General features: G+C 45.4%; 1 protein-coding gene across 2 annotated transcripts in view; it reads right to left on the bottom strand.

Annotated features, from left to right (window-relative positions):
- The window catches only part of XPNPEP2 (X-prolyl aminopeptidase 2), a 30,373-nt gene extending 10,319 nt beyond the window's left edge, over nt 1–20,054 (bottom strand). Inside the window, exons 1-14 of one of the 2 annotated variants that reach the window (XM_066356551.1) lie at nt 19,683–20,054; nt 16,640–16,713; nt 15,084–15,194; nt 13,876–13,939; nt 12,802–12,906; nt 12,466–12,552; nt 11,426–11,572; nt 8,524–8,625; nt 7,769–7,850; nt 7,334–7,529; nt 6,491–6,580; nt 3,772–3,881; nt 2,975–3,052; nt 1,277–1,348 (exon numbers count right to left, since the gene is read on the bottom strand). In XM_066356551.1, the coding sequence (XP_066212648.1) occupies nt 1,277–1,348; nt 2,975–3,052; nt 3,772–3,881; nt 6,491–6,580; nt 7,334–7,529; nt 7,769–7,850; nt 8,524–8,625; nt 11,426–11,572; nt 12,466–12,552; nt 12,802–12,906; nt 13,876–13,939; nt 15,084–15,194; nt 16,640–16,713; nt 19,683–19,731 (1,367 nt within the window). In that variant the 5' untranslated portion in view covers nt 19,732–20,054. The remainder of the gene's footprint in view (nt 1–1,276; nt 1,349–2,974; nt 3,053–3,771; nt 3,882–6,490; nt 6,581–7,333; nt 7,530–7,768; nt 7,851–8,523; nt 8,626–11,425; nt 11,573–12,465; nt 12,553–12,801; nt 12,907–13,875; nt 13,940–15,083; nt 15,195–16,639; nt 16,714–19,682) is intronic. The other variant, XM_066356552.1, reaches the window with a different exon arrangement.
- Nucleotides 20,055–20,080: the final 26 nt, after the last annotated feature.

Below are 20,080 nucleotides of genomic sequence, written 5' to 3'. Positions count from 1 at the left end.
ATGGCCCGTGTGTTCACTCAGGGGAGGAGAGGGAGGGGAGAAGTGGTTTCAGGGCTCCGGGGACTCCTCCTTGGGAGCAGGTGACAGGGTGTGGCAGAGTTTTTCAGAGGAGAGAAGAAGTAGGATGACTATTTCCCTGGCTTCGTTCTGCTGTGGGCCTGCCCCAATCCAGCAACGTCCCACAAATCCACTTCCCCTTTGCACATTGGCTGTCTCCAGTGCACAAAGAGCCGCATCGGCCACTAGGAAAGGCTGATAGGCTGAGTGCCCGCTATGCTGCCTCCAAGAGCTGTGCTCAAAACATGCCAAGTGACTTTTTCACTAGCACATTCACCATTTCTATAGGATAGAGGATAACAAACTGTTCAAAACTACATCAGTTCCGGCACCTCTCTTTCCTTCATTCTAAGCTTCCCATAGTCCACTTGCTTCCTGGATGAGAAAGAAGACTCTTCTAGCTCTTTTCAGCTCAGCTTTTGTGGGAATGATTGATCACATATTTGGAAGAAATGGAGTTAGCCTAGTCTGCCAGGCCGTCAAATATGGGTGTTCAGGCTGTGCACTGTGTAAGGGTAACACAACTACAGGGATGCCACTCACTTCACTGTTCTGAACGAATTTTAATGAGAACACACAGGTAGATGCACAGATTGTGGCATCCTGGTGCAGGGGGACAGCACTCTCTTGCACAGGAGAGTGCCTTATGCACAGACACATACCTAGGTGATGGGTGTGCCCTGTCTCCATTGTGCTTTGGGTGTCCTCTGAAGTTGCTTCTCTTGCTTGCTTATTGCTTTTGGAGGTCTAATTCAACCTCTACCCCTAACCTACTGGGTCACCTCACCCATGCAGGTGGGAGGGGAGGGGTTAGGAGGGTGCATGGCACTGGCGGTATATAGGCTGTGCCCAGGGTGTGCATGAGCGGGTGAGAGTATGGGTGCACTGTTTGTGCAGCCCGGCAGGACTGCTAAGCGTGGCTGTTCAGATTGTATAATAATATGTTGGCTTAAGAACGTTTTATTTGAGCAAAGGGAGTCTTTTCTTGATTCTCACTGAGGTGCTGCATAGGCAGCCGCAGTTTTGGCTTCTGTGAGTCTCTCACTGTGCAGAGACACCGCCCCCCAAGTGTAAAAATAGGAAGACTCATTTAACGCAGACCTCTCCTATCTCATCTGAAAAGTCTGTGCCCAGGAAGGAAAAGTTTTGGCCAGCTCTTGATTGGCCCAGGGTGTCTGAGCTGCAACAGCCAGGCCAGGGCATGGTGGAGGCTACGTACCAGTATTGTCCCCCAGAATCCACCAGGTACATTTCATCTGAAGACAGCTTACGGTGTAGCTCCTTGGATGGGCTGAGAAGGGAAGAGATGTTGAGTAAAGGAGCAGCCTATCCCTGAATAAAAATAGTGAATCCTCTCTCACTCCTGGGCTTTGGACGTCCAGGCTGACATCTTTAGGGAAGTCATTATCTCCCAGAGGGCTTTGAAAAGGCTTTATTCATTTTAGAGGGAAGAGAGAGGGGAGGGGAGCAAAAAGCATCAACTCCCATATGTGCCTGGACCAGGCAAGTTCAGGGTTTCAAACTGGCGACCTCGGCATTCCAGGTTGAGGCTTTATCCACTGCGCCACCACAGGTCAGCCAAAGTTGCTTTGGAAAGTCTTCATCTTCTGCCACTAATGTCCTTAGCATGTATCTGTCTATCTTGCACTTTAGAAGCAAGGTCCTGGTCTCCATGGAGGATAGAAGAAAAGAGCCCAGAATGTGGGAGCTGGGAGAGCCTTAGAGAGCACCCACTGTGGTAGTCTGCTTTTACATGAGGAGAAACCGATCTGCAGGAGGCCACGGGGTAAAGCTGGGAGGGAGCTGGGCCTGAACTCTTTCTCTAACTTCCTGTGCCTCCTAGAGCAGAGGGCCTTGAAAAGCTAGGGTGCAGAAGGGGGGGTACCAGGACCCAAGGGAGGGGCTGGAGAGCAAGGTTTGGTTGAGCTGCCGAGTTCCTACTTGGAACAAGGCAGGTGAAAGCTTCGGAGATGCTAGGGGAGGGAAATCTGGGGTAGGCCAGGTTGATTCTTGGAGGATGTCTGACCTACGCTTGCTGTGGCCATGTCAGGCTGAGGCATTGGGTCAGCTTGACCCCCCAGATGTTATCAGGCAGGACCACAGGTGTTTGTTTTCTGTGGAGCCAAACACCTAGCCAGCCTACATCTTACGTCTACCTTACATGGTTCACACTAACTGAATGGGCCTTTTCCTCCATGTGCTTGTTAGCTTTAAGAATTAGCCAATATAGCTTGACCTGTGGTGGTGCAGTGGATCAAGTGTTGACCTGGAATGCTGAGGTCGCCAGTTTGAAACCCTGGGCTTGCCTGGTCAAGGCATGTGTGAGAGTTATACCTCCTGCTGTTCCCCCTTCTGTCTCTTTCTGTCTCTATCTCTCCTCTTCCTCCCCTCTTAAAAATGAATAAAAAATTAACTAATATAAATAACTCATAGGACAACAAAGAAAAGCATCTAGCAGTAGCCCTGCCTCTCTTCCAGACCCCTTAGCTCTGAACGCTCACAAGGTCCCAGCCTCTTGGCCTGACCTGTGGTGGTGCAGTGGCCAAGGCATTGACCTGGAACGCTGAGGTCGCTGGTTCAGAACCCTGGGCTTGCCCGGTCAAGACACATGTGGGAGTTGATGTTTCCTGCTCCTCCTCCCTCCCCTCTCTCTCTCCTCTCTAAAAATGAATAAATAAAATCTTTAAAAAAAAGTCGCAGCCTCTTGGAAGAAAACTGCTCAGGCCTTTTAATTCCAAGGAGAACCTACCCATTGGGATCTACTCTCCACCCCAAGCCCTGATGATGTTAAAGGCCTCAAAGCTTAAATAAGGACTTAGGTCCCAGAACAGCCCCTCCTCCACTCCTACTCCCCTGCACATACACCGGGACCCCCCCCCCCCAACAGAGCCCCAGAAAATTCTTTCTCCTGAAGTACCTGTAGTGGGCCAGGGCAGCATTCAGACCACTGGCAGAGATGGTTTGGAAACTGGGTCCGGAGGAAAACTGCTCTTCTCTGCAAAGAACAAGGCGTGAATGGTCAATGAATGGGCCCAGGATATCTAACAAGGGCAAATGAAGGTCACAGCGCCATCTACCTCAGCCAGACTCTCTTGGCCCCACCTCTTGGTTCTATTTTCCCAGCCCTGACTGATCTGCCACTTATAGAGCACAGGTCAGAAAGGAAAGACTGTAAACAGCAGTTATTGCTCTTTTACCTCCATTTTATAGATGGGAAAACCAAGGCCTGTATGACTTACAGTGTGTTTGTGTAAAGCAAGAGTGGAGAAACCCTAGCTCCCTGTATTTAAAACTTTCCCAGCCCTAGAGCAGCATCTTGCATCTCAAACCTACAGTCTGCTTATGGCCTGGGCCAAACACGCCCTCCAGAAACCTCCCTCCTCAAGTTGATATTCTCAAGTGGTCCAGGGGCCAATCAATAGGCCTAAACCAGCTTCCCCCAGGGAGAAAGGGCCAGTGCCTGAAACAGACACTAGAGGGAGATGTTGGGTTGTGGCCCTGGAAATTGTCCGAATGTCAGAGGGGCTGGAGAGTGTCATCTAACACCCTTTGCCCAACTCCAGGACCACCCAAGAACCTGTCACTCCTTGTTCCAAAGAGGGCCCAAAATACAAGGAGTGTCTTCCTCTCCCCTAAGTATGGAGACCAAGTCCTCCGCCCTTTGCCCAGCCCCACATTAAAAGATAGCCAAAAAAGACAGCCGTGGTCCTTCACCTTCGGAACTTGTCCAGCAGCTCTGCCCCTGAGAACTCATTCACCGTGCCTTTGGGCACGTTCTTCTCCAGCCAGACCAAGTAGCGGATCACCGGCACAGCATCCCGCACCTGGAGCGGGGCAAGCAGAGAAGCCATCTGAGGAATAGTCTCAGTCAAGGCTCCTGAAAGATGAGATCAGGTGGCTGCTCTGGGAGCTGAACTTTAAGAACATGAGGTTTTTTGACGATATTTGATGATATTAAGGGATCTTATTAATGTTTATTTATATAATCACAGGGTAGTGATTTTTGAAGAGTCCTTATCTTTTAGAGATACTTATTGACATGTTGACAGAAGAAAGGATATAATATCTAGGATTTGTTTTAAAGTCACCCAGCAGCAGAGGGTGGGGAGTGGAGGAAATAAATGTAGGCTTGCAGACAAAATGGGATTGGCCATGACTTGATGACGGATGCATGGAAATCATTATGCTATTTTTTCCACTTTCACATTTGTTTAAGATTTTCAATAAAAAATAGTTTTCTAAAATGAGGTGCTTTATCCTTATTTTAACAGGATTGTCAAAAAAAGTGAGCCAGCTATCCTTTTACCAGGGTGAGCAAATTCTTACAGTGAATACTTATTTAACACTTGGAATATGCCAGGTGGTGTTCAAAGCAATAAACATATTATTTAATATAATAATCATGTGTATATAGTTATATTTATATATAATTACATATTTGTATAATTTATAATTATTACATATTTATATAATTATATACACATTTATGTAATATATGATCATGTATTATATATTGGGTATATAATATAATGAATATATTTCAATATTTAACATATATTAATTAATCATTTATTAATATTTATTATATATAGTCAGCTCTTTGTAGCTACAGGTTTCATATCTGTAGATTCAACCAACCATGAATCAAAAATATTTGAAAAAGTCTGACCTGTGGTGATGTACTGAATAAAGCATTGAACTGGAACCCTGAGATTGCCAGTTCGAAACCCTGAGCTCACCCCGTCAAGGCACATATGAGGAGCAACTATGTATTGATTCTTTCCACTCCTGCCCCCGGCTTTGTCTTTCTTTCCTCTCTCTAAAAATAATAAATACAATGTTTTTTAAAATTTGCAAAGAAAAGTTCAAAAAGTTGATCCCTAAACAATATAGTATAACAACTATGAGGGGGGAGTAGGTTTACAGTTATTTGTCTGGAAAATAGTACAATAATTAATAAATAATAATACAAAAATAAACTTTGTGTTTCACATACTCAGAATTATAAACCAAATTTTGCCTCACCTTGTGCTTACATCATATTTGCATTGCATTAAGTATAAGTAGTCTAAAGATTACCTTTTGTAACAGCATGGATGGACCTGGAGAACATTATGCTTAGTGAAATAAGCCAGGCAGAGAAAGACAAATATTATGTGATCTCACTTATCTGTGAAATCTAATGAGCACAATAAATTGAAGACCAAAATATAAACAGAGGCAGGGTCACAGGGAATGGATGGACAGTTGTCAGAGGGAAGGAGGAAGAGGGGATGGGATCAAGAAGGTGAAGGGTGCCTGACCAGGAGGCGGCACAGTGGATAGAGTGTTGACTTGGGATATTGAGGACCCAGGTTTAAAACCCTGAGGTCGCTTGCTTGAGCATGGGTTCATCTGGTTTGAGCACAGGCTCACCAGCTTGATCATGGGGTCACTGGCTTGAGCGTGATATCACAGACATGATTCCATGGTCACTGGCTTGAGCCCTAAGGTCGTTGGCTTGAAGCCTAAGGTCACTGGCTCAAGCAAGGGGTCACTGGCTCAACTGGAGCCCTTGGTCAAGGCAATATGAAAAGCAATCAATGAACAACTGAGGTGCCGCAATGAAGAATTGATGCTTCTCATCTCTCTCCCTTCCTGTCTGTCTGTCTCTCTCTTGCTAAAAAAGGTGAAGGGATTAGCCAAAAACATATATACATAACTCATATATACAGACAATAGGGTAGCAATAGCCAGAGGGAAGGGAGGGTTGGAAGCGGGGGGGACTGAGGGTTGAAGGAGATTTTGCATAAGGTAGGGGGTACAATGCAGTGTGTAGATGATGTTATATTGAGTGGGACACTTGAAACCATGTCAACATGATGAATTTAAAATACATTAAAAAATAAAGTTTATGGGAGGATGTGTATAGGTTAAGTGCAAATTCAACATTATTTTACATAAAGGACTTGAGCACCTGCGGACTCTGATATCTGAGGGGGTCCTGGAACTAATCCTTTGTGGATATCAAGGGATGACTATATTATTTATATTATAATATATGTTTTATGTGTACATATATAGTGTAATATATCCATTTATATTTATTTGATTTTCAGAACAACCCTCTGTTGCAGATTATTATTATAATAGTTATTTTTCAAGTGAGGAAACCAAGACCCAGAGGTGAAGCAACTAGCCCAAGGTTCCCAGCTAGGAGGTGAGTGGAGGAGCTGGGTTTGAATTCTGATAACCTAAATCCAGGGCCTATGTTCTGAACCACCGTATCACGTTAGGGGAAAGGGAGTAAAGCATTGGTGGGTGCCTAGAAGTTCTGTGTTCACTTCTCTGTTTCATTGAAGGGGCTTCTTCAGGCTCCTCCTGCAAGGTCTCCTTTCTAATCCCCTCAGACTGGGAGCTCAAGATAGGCTACTATGCCTGTTCATGGACTTACGTGACTGGCCCTGAGGAGGGCCTGCTCCTTGCTGTTTTTCACCGCCTTGGTTGTCATCACTGGGGAGTAGGTTTCTGTTAAAACTTTATCCTGTCATAGGCAGAGAAGAAGAGGTCTGGGAACCTTTTCCAGGGCACAGTGATGTTTGAAAAGTATTGGCAGAAATGCCCAGCTGAGGGGAGACTTGCCTATCCCTATGGTGACAGTGACTTTTCCTTGTGTGCTTTCTGGTTATGCAGGTCTTTCTTAGTCTTCCATGGGCAGCTTAACCTTCCCTCACTCCCTGCCCCTGGATCTCACTAGTGTTCTGGGATGTATCAGGGTCTGGCCTCTCCCAGTCGACTGGCTGTTCTGACAGTGTGAGTTTCCTACACATATCATATCCTAAAATCTGCCATTTATTGAGCACCTGCTGTGTGCCAGGCACTGGTTTTACACATACCATCTCCTCTATAGCTCCTCAGAGCAACTCCTCTGAGGTTGGGACTCTTATTATCATTTTACAAGTGAGGTGACAGAAGCCCAGCATGGCTAAGTCAGCTGTCCAAGGTCATTGCACAGCCAGTTCGAGACAAAGACAGGATTCAGTCTCAGGTTTGGCAACTTCAAAGACTGCTCTACCAGGATGTACTCCCTCTAGCTTCCTTGGACAATATTTGAGTTCTCTGTGGATAGACATCCAGTTTTTCCTTCTCTTCCCAGGGAGACATAGAAGGGGACTCACTACACCGTGTTGACTGACCAACTACCTGAATGTCCGAGGGGCTGTGCCCCACTTTAGGTGAGACTTTACAGGGCTTCAGTGGGGCAGTCCTGGCCCAGGCTGGGGACTGGAAAACTCACCTTGGGTATTAGTTTGTAGAATGCATACATAGTATTGCTGGTTCCAATCCAGATCCTCACAGCTCCCGAGGTGTAGTCTTGGAGGCTGTCACGGACTTGGCTGTAATCTTCAAGTTGTACACACATGGGGCCTGTGCAGCTGGAGTTCAAATACTGCAAGGTCTCAGAGTTAAAACGACTCTTGTTTACAAATAACCTGGGAGGGGAGGCAAGACCAGGAGGGTCCTGAGAGTCTCTAAGGACAATGCAAAGGACCAGAGGCCCTTTGTTGTTGGAGGTCATAGAGTGGAGCAGACTAGATTTGGAGTAGGTGGGAACAGGGACAAAAGGTTCAGGAAAAACTCCAAGCTCATGAGAATGCTGTACATTGGGGTAGGGTAAGTGAGGAGTAGAAATTGGAAGAAGTTCACTACAGCAAGCCGAGGAAAGCCATACCTGATGGAGGAGTCTGTGAGCAGTACGTAGGAATAGAAGAAGGGGTTATAAGGGATGTCGCTGCTGCGCAGATTGAAGAGCCCTGGGGAAGAGGATGATGGGGACTATTTATGAGGCTGAACTGCCTGAGACCAGCACATTTTACCCTTATGCAGCAGTGTTTGCTTTGGCACCCCAAAAATTGCCAGCAGCCCACCTGTTTCATCTACTTTTGCTTGTTTCTTGTCTTTGTGGATGGGGGTGTCTATGAGGCAGGGATGAGAGCTATAGACTTCTGCCCCAGAAGAATGCAAATACCCAGCCAGCAGTCAGCACAGTTTCAGTAGGTTCCAGATTATCTGAAGCCTAGACCTGGGGTTAGGTAAGAAGCCCTGAGCCACATAGGGACAGAACAGAGATGTACAGGGTACTAAAGCTGGGTATATGGGTGCCATGGGATGATGGGCAAGCTGCTAGAAGTTGTTTGCTGGGCCTCTTCCTCTTCATGAGACCGAAACCTTTGCTGCTGTGGTCAGACTATACCTTTAGTGGCTTGGGGGCTGGCCCCAGCTTGCCCTGGGCTACCTTGTTGCTTTATTCAGCAAACATGATCTCTTTCCTCTTCCTCTTAGTTCCCACAGGCCATGGTCACAGAGCTCTTAGAACTAACTGGTGGGTGCTTGGTGGTTGGAAGAGGAGCCCTGCACTGCAGGGCTCAGGAGGCTTGGGGGTTGGGGGACACAGACACCCACACATGTCCATAAATCTGTACTCACAAGCTATCTCATCAAGCATCGACAGAAACACAGCAGTTGGGGCCTTGCGATGCTTCTGCATCTGGCTACGGATATTAGATACTTTCTCCTGCCAGGTGCTCCCTAGAAGCAAAGAAGCCCCCCAAAAAGCATGATTAACATTCCTTCTCTTTGACATTCTCTTTTGAAGGAGTGCTCCCTTAGTGCAATAGTTACTTTGTTTCTTAAAGCAGTAGAACTTTTTCTTCAAACAAACTTCTACTTGTATAGTCATTAAGGATATGGGCTTTGGACCCAGACTGTCTGAATTCAAATCCCAGCTCTGCCATTATAGCTGGGTGACCTTGGGTAAATTAGCACCTCTGTGTTTTATTTTGCACATGTGTAAAATGAGCAAGTATCATCATAATGATAGTACATTTGGGTTCTTATGGGGATTGAATGAGTTCATATATTTTTAAATCTTTCATTGAATTTATTAGGATGCTATTGGTTAATAAAATAATATAGGTTTCACATGTGTAATACATCGTCTGTATATTATATTGTGTGTTCACCACCCAAAGTCGTCTTCTTCCGTCACCATTTATCCCCCTTTACCCTGAATTCATATTTCTAATGCACATTGAATGGTGTCTTTGGGTATAGTAAATTTGGTATAACTTTTTGATCAATAAATATACATGCAGAACAGATCAGGAGAGCAGCTCTAGTTTAAGAACAAAGGAATGGAGCTAGGCCATGTCTAAGCTTCTTTCCTGTAGTAACCACAAGCCACAAATCGAGGCTGAACACCTCGTATACATAGTTGTAATTCTTAGCCCATATTACAGAGTGTTAGGGGAAGAGAAGTGATTTCTTTAGGGTCTTATAGCCGGCAAGGGGTGGAGCTGTGATTTGAACCCAGTTCATTTGACTACATGACTCACACTCTTAATGTGTACAGACACTGGATTATCTCGCTAACATTGTCAGTCTCCAAAGCTATTCTTAAACTCCGTATCACAGTCTTTCTGGGATGCTCTGTCCTGATCCTAGAACTTTAGCTTTCATCTTTTATTTCTTCTCCCTCTAATGCATCTAAAGAGTCTACCTCTATGAAGGGCTAGGAATTTACTGGCTGGAAGTCATAGACCCCTTAATAAGGTACTATTTGAGCTCACAGATCAGCATAAATAACTTAATGCCATTAGAAATCTTTATGTGAACATGTAAAATGATTCACTAAGAACCAAAACTTTGGATATGATATTTTTTAAAGGTTTATTCTATTTTATTGTGGTAAAATACACATACCATAAAATGTATCATTTCAACCATTTTAAAGTGCACAATTCAGTGGCTATAAGAATATTCACAAAATTGTGCAACCATCACCACTATCAAAGTCCTGAACATTTTCATCATTCCCAAAGGAAACCCTGTAGCTCTTAAGCAGTCACTCCCATTCCTGCCTTCTCCCAGCCCTTGGAAACCACTCATCTGCTTTCTGTCTCAGTGGATTTGGCTTCCACTATCTATCATACAAATGGAGCCATACAATACAGCATCTTCTCTGAGTGGTTTCTTTTGTCTAGAGTTATGTTTTTAAGGTTTATGAACATGATACATTTTTAAAATAAATTTAAAAAGCAAATTTAAATTGATAATACTGATATCTTTTAGTAACTAACTTTTCATGTTCTTTCCTTTGCCCTTTCTGCCCTTCAAAATCTATGAGTTACTGGAGAAACAGTCTCTCATCTCTATAACTTTAGAGACTCAGGAGTTTTGTTCTTGGGTTTCCAGGTCCAGTTCTGATGTCTGATGGCTCGGATTCCTCTTTCTTATGAGAAGTAACAAAACTCATGCAAATTGTCTTCCAGTTCCTAAGACATTTTCTTCTTTATCCCCTCTCCTTCCCAACCCAACAAACTGTGCCTTTCTTTATCTGAATGAGATAAGTTTTCTTTTTGATTGAACAGCCTTGGATAGCAAGTTGCTTTAAAAACTGTCAAGATGCAAAAGGAATGATTCTGCAAGTTACATCAGAATGGATAAAGAAAATTGGACACAATTTTAACTTGTTTCATCAGACCAGCTATTTTGAAATCTCTCTCCTGCTTTTTTGACTCCTTTCCAAACAACAAATGTGTATGGATCTGCATGTGGAAAGGGGCCCCTCTGATTGCTCAATATTCCTAGGAATCCAAGTCCATTGGCTCATTCAGAATTCCTGGGAAGGTAGGGAGTGGTGGTGACAAAGACACTGATTCAGTCAGTAGCCTGGTCCACCAGGATGTTAGTTACTACTTATAAGCATTATAAAGCATACTGTTCTTTTATGACATATTTAGATGATGTCAGGAGGGTAAAGATTATTGATGTTAGAGTTTTTTTGGGTCACTTAACTGTCCTTTGTGGTCTGGCCTAAACTTGAACCCTAATCTGTGCCATAGATCCCAAGCTTATTTACATCCTTTGTCCACCCTGGCCCACCCAACCACAGCAATCTTTAATCTAAATTCCTCATCACATTAGGTTTGGAAGTAAAGGTCTGAATGATTCAATACGAGCTGGTCTCCAATACCAGATAAGCAACTTACATTGTGTTTTTTTTTCTCTCTTCAAAAGGGTGTGTTATTTTTCATCTTTCTCTAACTCTCTTGTTTTCTTCCTCTCTGCTCCCTCTTGCTTCAAATCCTAACACTCTTTATTCTAGCATTTGCTAAATATAGTCTGAAGACCTTTTGATTCAGAATCATACTTGAGGGAGCCCAGAAATCTGGATTTTAAATAAGCATCCCAGGCAATTTAGGTGTACATAAAGGTTCAAGGTCCATTGCTTTGGTAACTCTGAGGACAATTTTTTTTCAGTCAAAGTAGCAGTAATTGGGACCCATGTTGCTACATGTTGGGAAGGAAAGTTGGCTTGGGGAATCACCTGTGAATGGCTCCTGCAGGACATAGATGGGCTGGTTTGGAACTGGAGGCCTCTCTGATCCCCATACCAGATCCACAAGGTTGGCTGTGATGGATACCAGCTCTCTGTGAGAGCCTTGGAGGGCCATGTCATAACTCTCCCAGGTGCCTGCAGAGACAGTAAGGAGTCATTTATCCCCTGCTCACTTACACTCCAGGAAAAAGTATGACTCAGGCACCGTTAGTCCTTATCTTCTGTGTCACCTGCTCTGCTCCTGCAATCCCAGCTACCCGGAGCCTGTCTGAGCACTGTAGCCCTCTTGAGTCATGTACTCTCACCTTCCTCTTTTCACTTCCAAAGCCTAATTTTCCTGAGCCCATCCCAAGGCTGTCCGCGGCCAACTGGCTAAGCTCATTTTATTAAGTGCCAATGGCTGTGGGGCTCTCGTTAATTACTATCTATTTTAACTGAACTACAGTGCTACAGCCCAAAGGAATGGGAAGGCTGTCAAAAAAGTCATTTCTGAAGTGGGAGCTTTAGTATTTATTCACAAAAACTCCATCCTTGAGGTCAAGCTGGCCAGTCAGCTGGGGCCTCAGGGCTCAGGGAGCTGTATTCCTGGGGAGAGAGGACTGTACTTCTCTACTCAGAAGCCCTCTCAACTCCTTTGACCCTTTCAAGCTCCCTTCCAAAAGAGAGCTTCCAAGTAATTCTAAGATCCTAATGGGTAGAGTTCCAGGTCACAGAGGATTGTTCTGGGTTCAGGGACATCCTAGTTTGTTCATCTCCTAGATCTTAACAATTCCCTCAGTCTTCTAGCTTGAGTATCTGTATTTATAACTTTTTTAAAAGTCTGTATTTATTCTTTTTAATATATTTTCATTTGATAATCTATGAATACATTCTTGCTGCAAAATATTCTACAACTACAAGTTTAAACACTATCTTTATTTAGAGCTACTCTACCCTCCATTCTCCCAAGGTATACTTCTTTACATACCAGGGAAACTGAGTCACTGTCATTGGTGTGGACAGATACAGAATCTGAGGAAAGAACTTACCAATGGAGAATAGAAGGGGGTCGAAGCCCACACGCCCTCCAGCAGGAATCTCATTGAGGAGCCAGTTGACAATGGGACCACTGCCGACTTAAAGAAAGACAGAAAAGAACAAAGGTCACTTCCAGGGCCCCAGGCCCTTCAGCTAGATTTCTGCCTGCTACAATCTTGCCAGGTGTGTCCTCCTTGATGGCAGTTTCAAAGTGTAGATATGGCCTCACATTTCCCCAGCTTCCCATAAAGACCCAGCATGATCTTGAATGTATCCCCTCACTTGTACGTCCCTAAACTTAGTCTGGGTTCCAGGGCTTGGGGGAAAAATCCATGTGGCCCTTTTACCTTCCTTATGGAGCTCCCAATTGCAGTCCATTTCTTGCTCAGCCTGGATCCAGTAGCGACTGTCGGTCCAGAGGCCTGCTTTTCCTATGGTCACCACTGCGGTTCCTGGAGCAGAGCAGAGAAACTTGAAGCTGAGGGTGAAGGTGAGGGATGTGGTTTTATTAGTGTATGTGCAACACAGTGATGTCTGAGAATATCACAGAAGTCTCTGGAAAGAGTTTCTCTCCTCCATTGGGAAGAAATGAGGCAAGAGATTTAAAGAGAACCTTGATGGAAACCAGCAGAAAGGGTGTCCTGCTTTGTGTTGAGGGCCTCTTTCCACTAGGACTTTTAATAGGAGAAGTGGGGTCTGATTTTGGCAGTCCAAAGGAGTCAGTGCTGCATGTGGGTGCCCTCTGGAAAGATGGTATAGTTAGTTTCAAGACTCAGTGGCTTAGAGGGACACTAAGTCAGAAGCTTAATTGAGGATAAGCAGGGAAGCCAATTCCAGCATCTTCAGCAAATACCAAGGCAGTCAAGCCCAGAGGATAAATATTTAAGGATCAAGAAAAGAAGTTTCAAGGGGGCAGGATCAGGATGAGTGACCCGTTCAAAAACTGCGACCCCATATAAGGCCTCTGCATTTGTGTCTCATTTGGCCGTGTGAGGTGATGTTTTTCCTAAAAGGACCAGAAAATCAGATCTATGTCCCCAAGTAAGCCATTGTGTGAAGGGAATCAGCAAGCTCCTGGTGGCTAGACATAGGAGTAGTGACTGTGCTAGAAAAGAAGCCCATGGAGTGCTAAGCTGGGCTTGGCTGCAGCAGAGACAGTGAGCATGGGAGGGAAGCCAGGAGGGCCATTTGCCTCCTGCAGAAGTGTGGCTGGTGGACTATGAGATATGTGACCTGAAGAATCTGATGGGGCACTTGCCCTGGTGACCCTTTTTGGAGTGGTGCAGGGGAGACAGAGTAGCAAAGGGCTCTGGACCTTAGATCCTGGGGTCCTGGCTGCTGAACACTAGCTACATCAGGGCATCTGTGGTCACCTCTGAGTCAACCAACAAAAGCAGTAAAGAGAGGGTAATGGCTGTCACCTGAAGACCCTGTAAAGCCTGTGATCCACGTAAGTCGTTTGTCATGTTCACCAATGTATTCGCTCTAGGAAATGAACAACAACATTGTTATTAGTCTTCTTCATGGAGTGAGACCCCACATGGAAGATGTCCAACCACATTCCAATTCTTTCTGGTTATATTTAACCAGTACTACAAGCCCAGGTATACAGGGGTACCTCTTCTAGGAAGCCTTCTGGATTTCCCCCAACTCTCAGGATCTTCTCTTCCTTTGAAAAACCATCTCTTAAAGTCTAAACCCCACAATCTAGCACTGGACTGCTCTGCAAAGGAGTCTTGTATCCCTGTTCAGAATGCAAATTCTGTGCAGTCTGAGATCATGTCTTTTGGTTTTTCTAGGCTCTTCCCTCCAGTTGTCCCCCTGTCTCCCCAGTCTAGTACTGAGAGTATCATAAATAATTTCTGCATAGGGCTGTACACATTATTGAGTTTTTATCCTCATAATGCTCAGACACAGATTTCATTACTATTTTGCAGGAGAGGAAACTGAGGCTCAGAAAAGTTCAGATATTTACCTAAGGTTCTTAGTCTTTCCCAGCAGGTGGGAAAACTAATTCAAGTAATGTTATTGACACTGAAAATTCCTCCTTTTCCAACTGAGCTGGTGCTGGAAAGGTGGATGGAGTGGAGGGGGAAACAGTGGGAAAGGGTGGATGGGTGAACAGGGGTACCACTTTGGAAAAAGTACTTCTTCAGATCATCTTGTTTCCTGTCTGCTCCCCCTCCCTGAACTTAGACCCTAAACTCATGTAGTCTGGGGCTCTGGATAATTTCAAGGCTCCACCCTTTAGGACGCAAATGGCTTGAGTGGGAAGGGAGCTTAGCATCCTTCCAGTCCTATCACCACCCCACATTCTAACCTCCTAGGCAGGACACCCTAAGTATTTATTCTGGATCTGCCATATAGGAAGTGATCAAAATCCATTCTGAAGTTGTTCATAGTTTCATTGACTGAGGTCAAGATTTGGCCATTCCTTCTTTCTTATGTAAAGAGTTGCATTCTTTCAGCTGCCCTAAATTCCATATCTAAACTCCTCACTTCCTTCCTTTTGCTTGTCAAATCATTCCTCTGCCTTCCTCTTCTGGGTCTTAACAATCTTCTGTTTGTGGTCTGTTCTCATAGGCAGAGCCTGGATAGCAGAAAGAGCAAGGGTGAAGCCATTACTTACCATGTGCGCATCCGTATTCGGGATGATGTAGGCAGAAACATTGTGGGTTTGCATCTGTTGGCGAAGGGCTGTGAGCTGCTCTGTGCTATTGACCACAGTAACTGGTAGGTACTGACAATGGACAAGAAGACACCAAGACACACACACACACACACACACATAGACATACTGCTTAGAGAAAATGAGGCCTGGACCACCAGCATCTGGAGGACCCACCAGCCTCTTCATAGGCAGGGGTTGGGAGTTGGTAAGGTAGGTAGACTGGGCTGGCCTGGAGAGTGATGAGGCAGCCACTGATGCTATAGTTTAGTCTAAGGTGCATGGGCTGAATGGAGATGGAAGTGATAAAGAGCTTGGAGAGGGACCATTTGTGACTATAATGGGACCTGAGTCTAGGATGGGAGTGTGGTGAGAATTGAAGGGGACAATCCCTCTTCGGATACCTTGGAGGTAGCATTGCCAGTTTAACAACAATAACAACAAAATGCAGGATGCCAGTTCAGACACATTTGAATTTCAGATAAACAACAATTAATGTTTTAGTATAAGTATGTCCCATGCACTATTTGAGCCATACATAAAACATTAAGCATTATCTAAGATTCAGCTATAACTTGGCATCCTGTATCTCATCTGGCAACCTTACCTTAGGGACTTTTTCAAGTTTTCACTCACTGGTCTCAAATGGCAGAGGAAAGGGTTTGGGACATTGTCCAGAAAGATCCCCTCTAAGCTAGACATTTTAAAAAAAGGCTGCTTTGTCTTTAAAATAGTGCATTTTAAAAAATAATTTGTTTATTTTGTTATATTTTGCCCCTTATTCCTCAATATAGCCATGTTTATTTTAATATCAAAGTAATGTGGCTGGTCCACCCACCTGCCTGGCCAGTGGTCTCATAAAGTTGACAATGCAGGCAGATGTACTCCTGAAGCTTAGTGGATGCCGGCAGGCCCACAGCTCTCACTTCTTGACCTGTCCCTGCCTGGGGAAGCTCTTTTACTCTATTAAAGTTGTGGAAAGAATCACTTTTGTCTCCAGCCAAGAAGCTGGTGACTTTTTAGCTCCAATCTATTGGGCTTTCTCCAGGTCCTCACACCCTAGACACACCCTCTCTTGCCCTTCCATTTGCTCTTCTAACCTTCTGTCTTTCTCCCGCCTCCTTTCTGTGCTTCCTGCTTCTCTGTTCCTCTAGAATTCTTGTTTTCTTTCCTCCCATCCTCCTCTTGGCCTCTGCCTAGACTCAGCTGAAGGTTAACTAGGGGCCTCCCACCATCCTCCTTTCCCCTCCTCCTCCTTGTAGAGGGGCTGTTCAGGTCTAAGCCAGGACAGAAGTACATATCCTGCTGAGAGAATGAGTTGGAGGGAGGGATGAGGGGCAAACATCAGACACCTAAGAATGTGCTGCCCTTACTGAGAGATGTTAATCAGAAACGGTGGCACCAAAGTCCAGAAATCAGGAGACAGACTGGTAGAGGGAGAGGCTAGCAACTGAGCCAATGGGACCTGTGGGGCAGGGTTGGGGTGGGGGCTGGGGCAGGCTGAGCCAGATCCTCACAGGAGGCTTGGTTGAACAGTTTCTCACATCCTCTCTTCTCAGATCCACGGGCTTTGCGTGGCCCCAGGCACAAACTAGAAACCAGAAGAAAAATTCAGGGTCAACTGGCAATCAGATAGTTTCTAGAGACCACAGGGACTTGTTCCTCCACCCCCACCTCTTCCTGTCCCTGCACGCCTTTTAGCCTTTGGAGCACACGATGCTGTCCAATTCTCCTTGAGAATAAAAATGGTCACATTTCATAGGAAATCAGGCTGAATCAGTTGGCACCCTGGTCACAATGAAAGAAACCTGATTCATCTATAAGTGATTGCCTCTTTTGGAAGGGTTTTAGTGCTCATTAAATCATTCTTTCCTTTCTAATCTAATTGGGTCTCTTCAGGATCTACCAAACTGGAAAAAGTGTGTGTAAATTAAATTTTTGTAATCAAAATTTCTTTGAAATGCTCTAGAAGATTTCGCTAAATAATAACCTTACCTTCATTTTACCCTTCTATAAACCTAATTGCATATACATTGATTTCACTTAAATTCAAGGCCAACTTGTAATGTGTATGTGTGTGTGTGTGTGTGTGTGTGTGTGTCTCAAAGATAGAGAGAGACAGAGAGAGGGACAGATAGGGACAGACAGATAGGAAGGAAGAGAGATGAGAAGCATCAATTCTTCATTGTGGCACCTTAGTTGTTTATTGATTGCTTTCTCATATGTGCCATGACCGGGGGGCGGGGGGGAAGGCTACAGCAGACTGAGTGACTCCTTGCTCAAGCCAGCGACCTTGGGCTCAAGCTGGTTAGCCTTGCTCAAACGTGATGAGCCTGCACTCAAGCTGGCAACCTTGGGGTTTGGAACTTGGGTCCTCTGCGTCCTAGTCCAACAGTCTATCCACTGCGCCACTGCCTAGTCAGGTGTAACATTTCTTATAATCCAAATCTCTGCCTATCATTCCATGCTAGTTTTAAGTACGTAAAACAGGTAATCTCTGTCTGACACCATCACTTGGTAGGAAAAGGTGGGTTAGCATTAAAGAATTCCTACTATAAGCCCGACACTGAAGTCAGCAATTTATCTATAGTATCTCTTTTGATACCTGTAACCATTCTGTGAGGTGTGTATTATTGTCTACTTTCTATAGAGGAAGAAGCTGAGGCCCAAATAGGTTTACTAACTTGCCCAAGTTTTGCCACAGTAAGTCAGTGGTAGGGACTGGTGTGAACTTTGGCTATCTGAGTACAAAAAAGCCAACCATGGAAGGGTAGTGCCACAGAAGGAACAGAGTGCATGGAGACATTAGTTTCCAAATCTAATGATTGGGGTTCTGCCCCAAATCTGGTGTCATCCAAGGAGAGTCATCCATTATTCATTGTGCAAACAGTTCCCAAGTGACTACTCTATGCCAGGCACTGGGCTAAGTCCTACAGGCTCCGGGACCTAAAAATCCAGTAGTCTCTGGTAGTCCTTCCTTCCAGCACCCCACCTTTTAAGGAGAATCTCCCCAGAGGGTATTGGGGCCCTGAGTATGGACACTTTCACTGTACTTTAACCTTCTGAGTGGGTTGAGCTATAGATGGAAGGATCACTGGTGTTTAATACTATGAATGACCTTCCTGCTTGTCTTGGTCTTATAAACTCAAAGGAGAGATGAGACCCAGCCTATTGATTTAAGGAAATGAACCCTAATTTCTGCAAGAACAGATCTCTGGCAAAATGGTGGCACTAAGATGCTAACCTAAGAAGCAAGACTCAGCCAACCTATGTCTTCTGAACACCCAGATTGCTGTTCTCTGAGAGCCACGTTGTGGCTCCCAAGGGCAGGTTCTGCAGCCAAATTGTTCTGTGGTCCCTGACACAGGGCCTGGCACTGAAGAGGTGCTCAGGAATTGGGTGCTGAATGAAAGAGCAAAGTCCTGACAGAGAGCAAAGGGAAGAAAGTTCTCCTTAAACCTGTAAGTGGAGGATGCTGAGCTGGGCAGTTAGTTGTGACTAAAGAGAACAGGTAGGGCACCATAGGGGTGACAAAGACCAAGTTTTAACTAGGCTTCTATGAGCCCTTCTCTCGATTAGGACTTGCCTTGGGCCTGCTATGTCCATCTTGTCCTTGATAAACCTGAATCTCCCAGTCTTAGCAAGAATCTTGTTGAGTTTAGAGTGAATCTTCCACCCTTAATATCTGATCACCCTTTGCTATCTGATAAAATTCCTCACTCACACCCTTGATATCTGCTCACCCCCTGGCTTGCCTTTCACAAGAACCCTATTAAGTCAGTTTAGCAAGAATCTACCCTTGATGTCTCCTCTTAGAAATTTCCCACCCACTGACCCCCTTACCCTCTTCACTGGCCATCTTTGCTGTGTTCGGAGTTGAGCCCTATCTTCCTCCCCTATTGAAGTGTCCTGATTCGAATAGTCTTGAATAAAATCTTTTTTACTTTCTTTTTCTTTAGGTGAGAAGAGGAGAGATAGTGAGGCAGACTCCTTCATATGCCCCGACCGAGATCCACCTGGCAACCCCTGTCTGGGGCCAATGCTTGTGTACAGAGCTATTTTTTAGAGCTTATGGCTGACTCTTGGACCAACCAAGCTATTTTCAGTGCTGGGGGCCATGCTAGACCCAATTGAACCACTGGCTGTGGGACGGGAAGAGGGAGAGAAGGGGGGGGAAGAGAAGCAGATGATTGCTTCTCTTGTGTGCCCTGACCGGGGATCAAACCTGACATGCTCACATGCTGGGCCAACACTATCCACTGAGCCACAGGCCAGGGCCTTCTTTCTTTTTTTAAACAAGTGCCAGAATCACATTTTTCTTTAGCAGGTGGGAGTGGAAAGGTGTCAAACCAGACTGGACCTGAGTCTTGAGGGCCCCAAAGATTGGCCCTGGTGTTCCTGTTCCCTAAGACAGAGAAAAGGACTGAGGGAAAAAGAGACAACCTGGGCCCCAGTCCTAATTCTAATCATTTCTGAGCCCACAGGGGGAGGCCAGAGCTGCTTTCCAGCTGGAAGTGGCCTCACAGCCCAGGAGGGGTAGAGAGACGGGGATGCACATACCACAGAGGAGGACAAGCCAGGGCCAGCAGCCCCAAGGAGCCCAGGCCATGGAGTCTCCAGGTGCAGGTGCTGGTGTTGGGTCAATGGAGGGATGGGAGAGATTGGGCAGGCCTCTTCTTTCCTGGCCTCTTCCTCCAGGCCTCTCCCAGGCAGGAGCAGCCTGGATGGGGGCTGACGATGTGGAAGAGTTGTCTGGCTGGTGGGTGGAGAGTCCTCTCTGGTTTGTTGATGCTGAGGGATCCAGGAGTCAGGGTGGGCAGAGAAGCCTCTGCTGGCTCCCCGTATCCTGGACGAAGGTGTGAGCCTTCCTGGAGCAGAGTCCAAAGATCTGAGAAAGAGGAACAGCAGCTGGTCTCAATCAACCTGCTTCTCCCAACCCCCTTTATATACAGCAGCCA

This window comes from Saccopteryx leptura, chromosome X, assembly GCF_036850995.1.
Source record: "Saccopteryx leptura isolate mSacLep1 chromosome X, mSacLep1_pri_phased_curated, whole genome shotgun sequence".
Lineage (NCBI taxonomy): Eukaryota > Metazoa > Chordata > Mammalia > Chiroptera > Emballonuridae > Saccopteryx > Saccopteryx leptura.
This window is presented reverse-complemented; position numbering and strand designations above follow the sequence as displayed.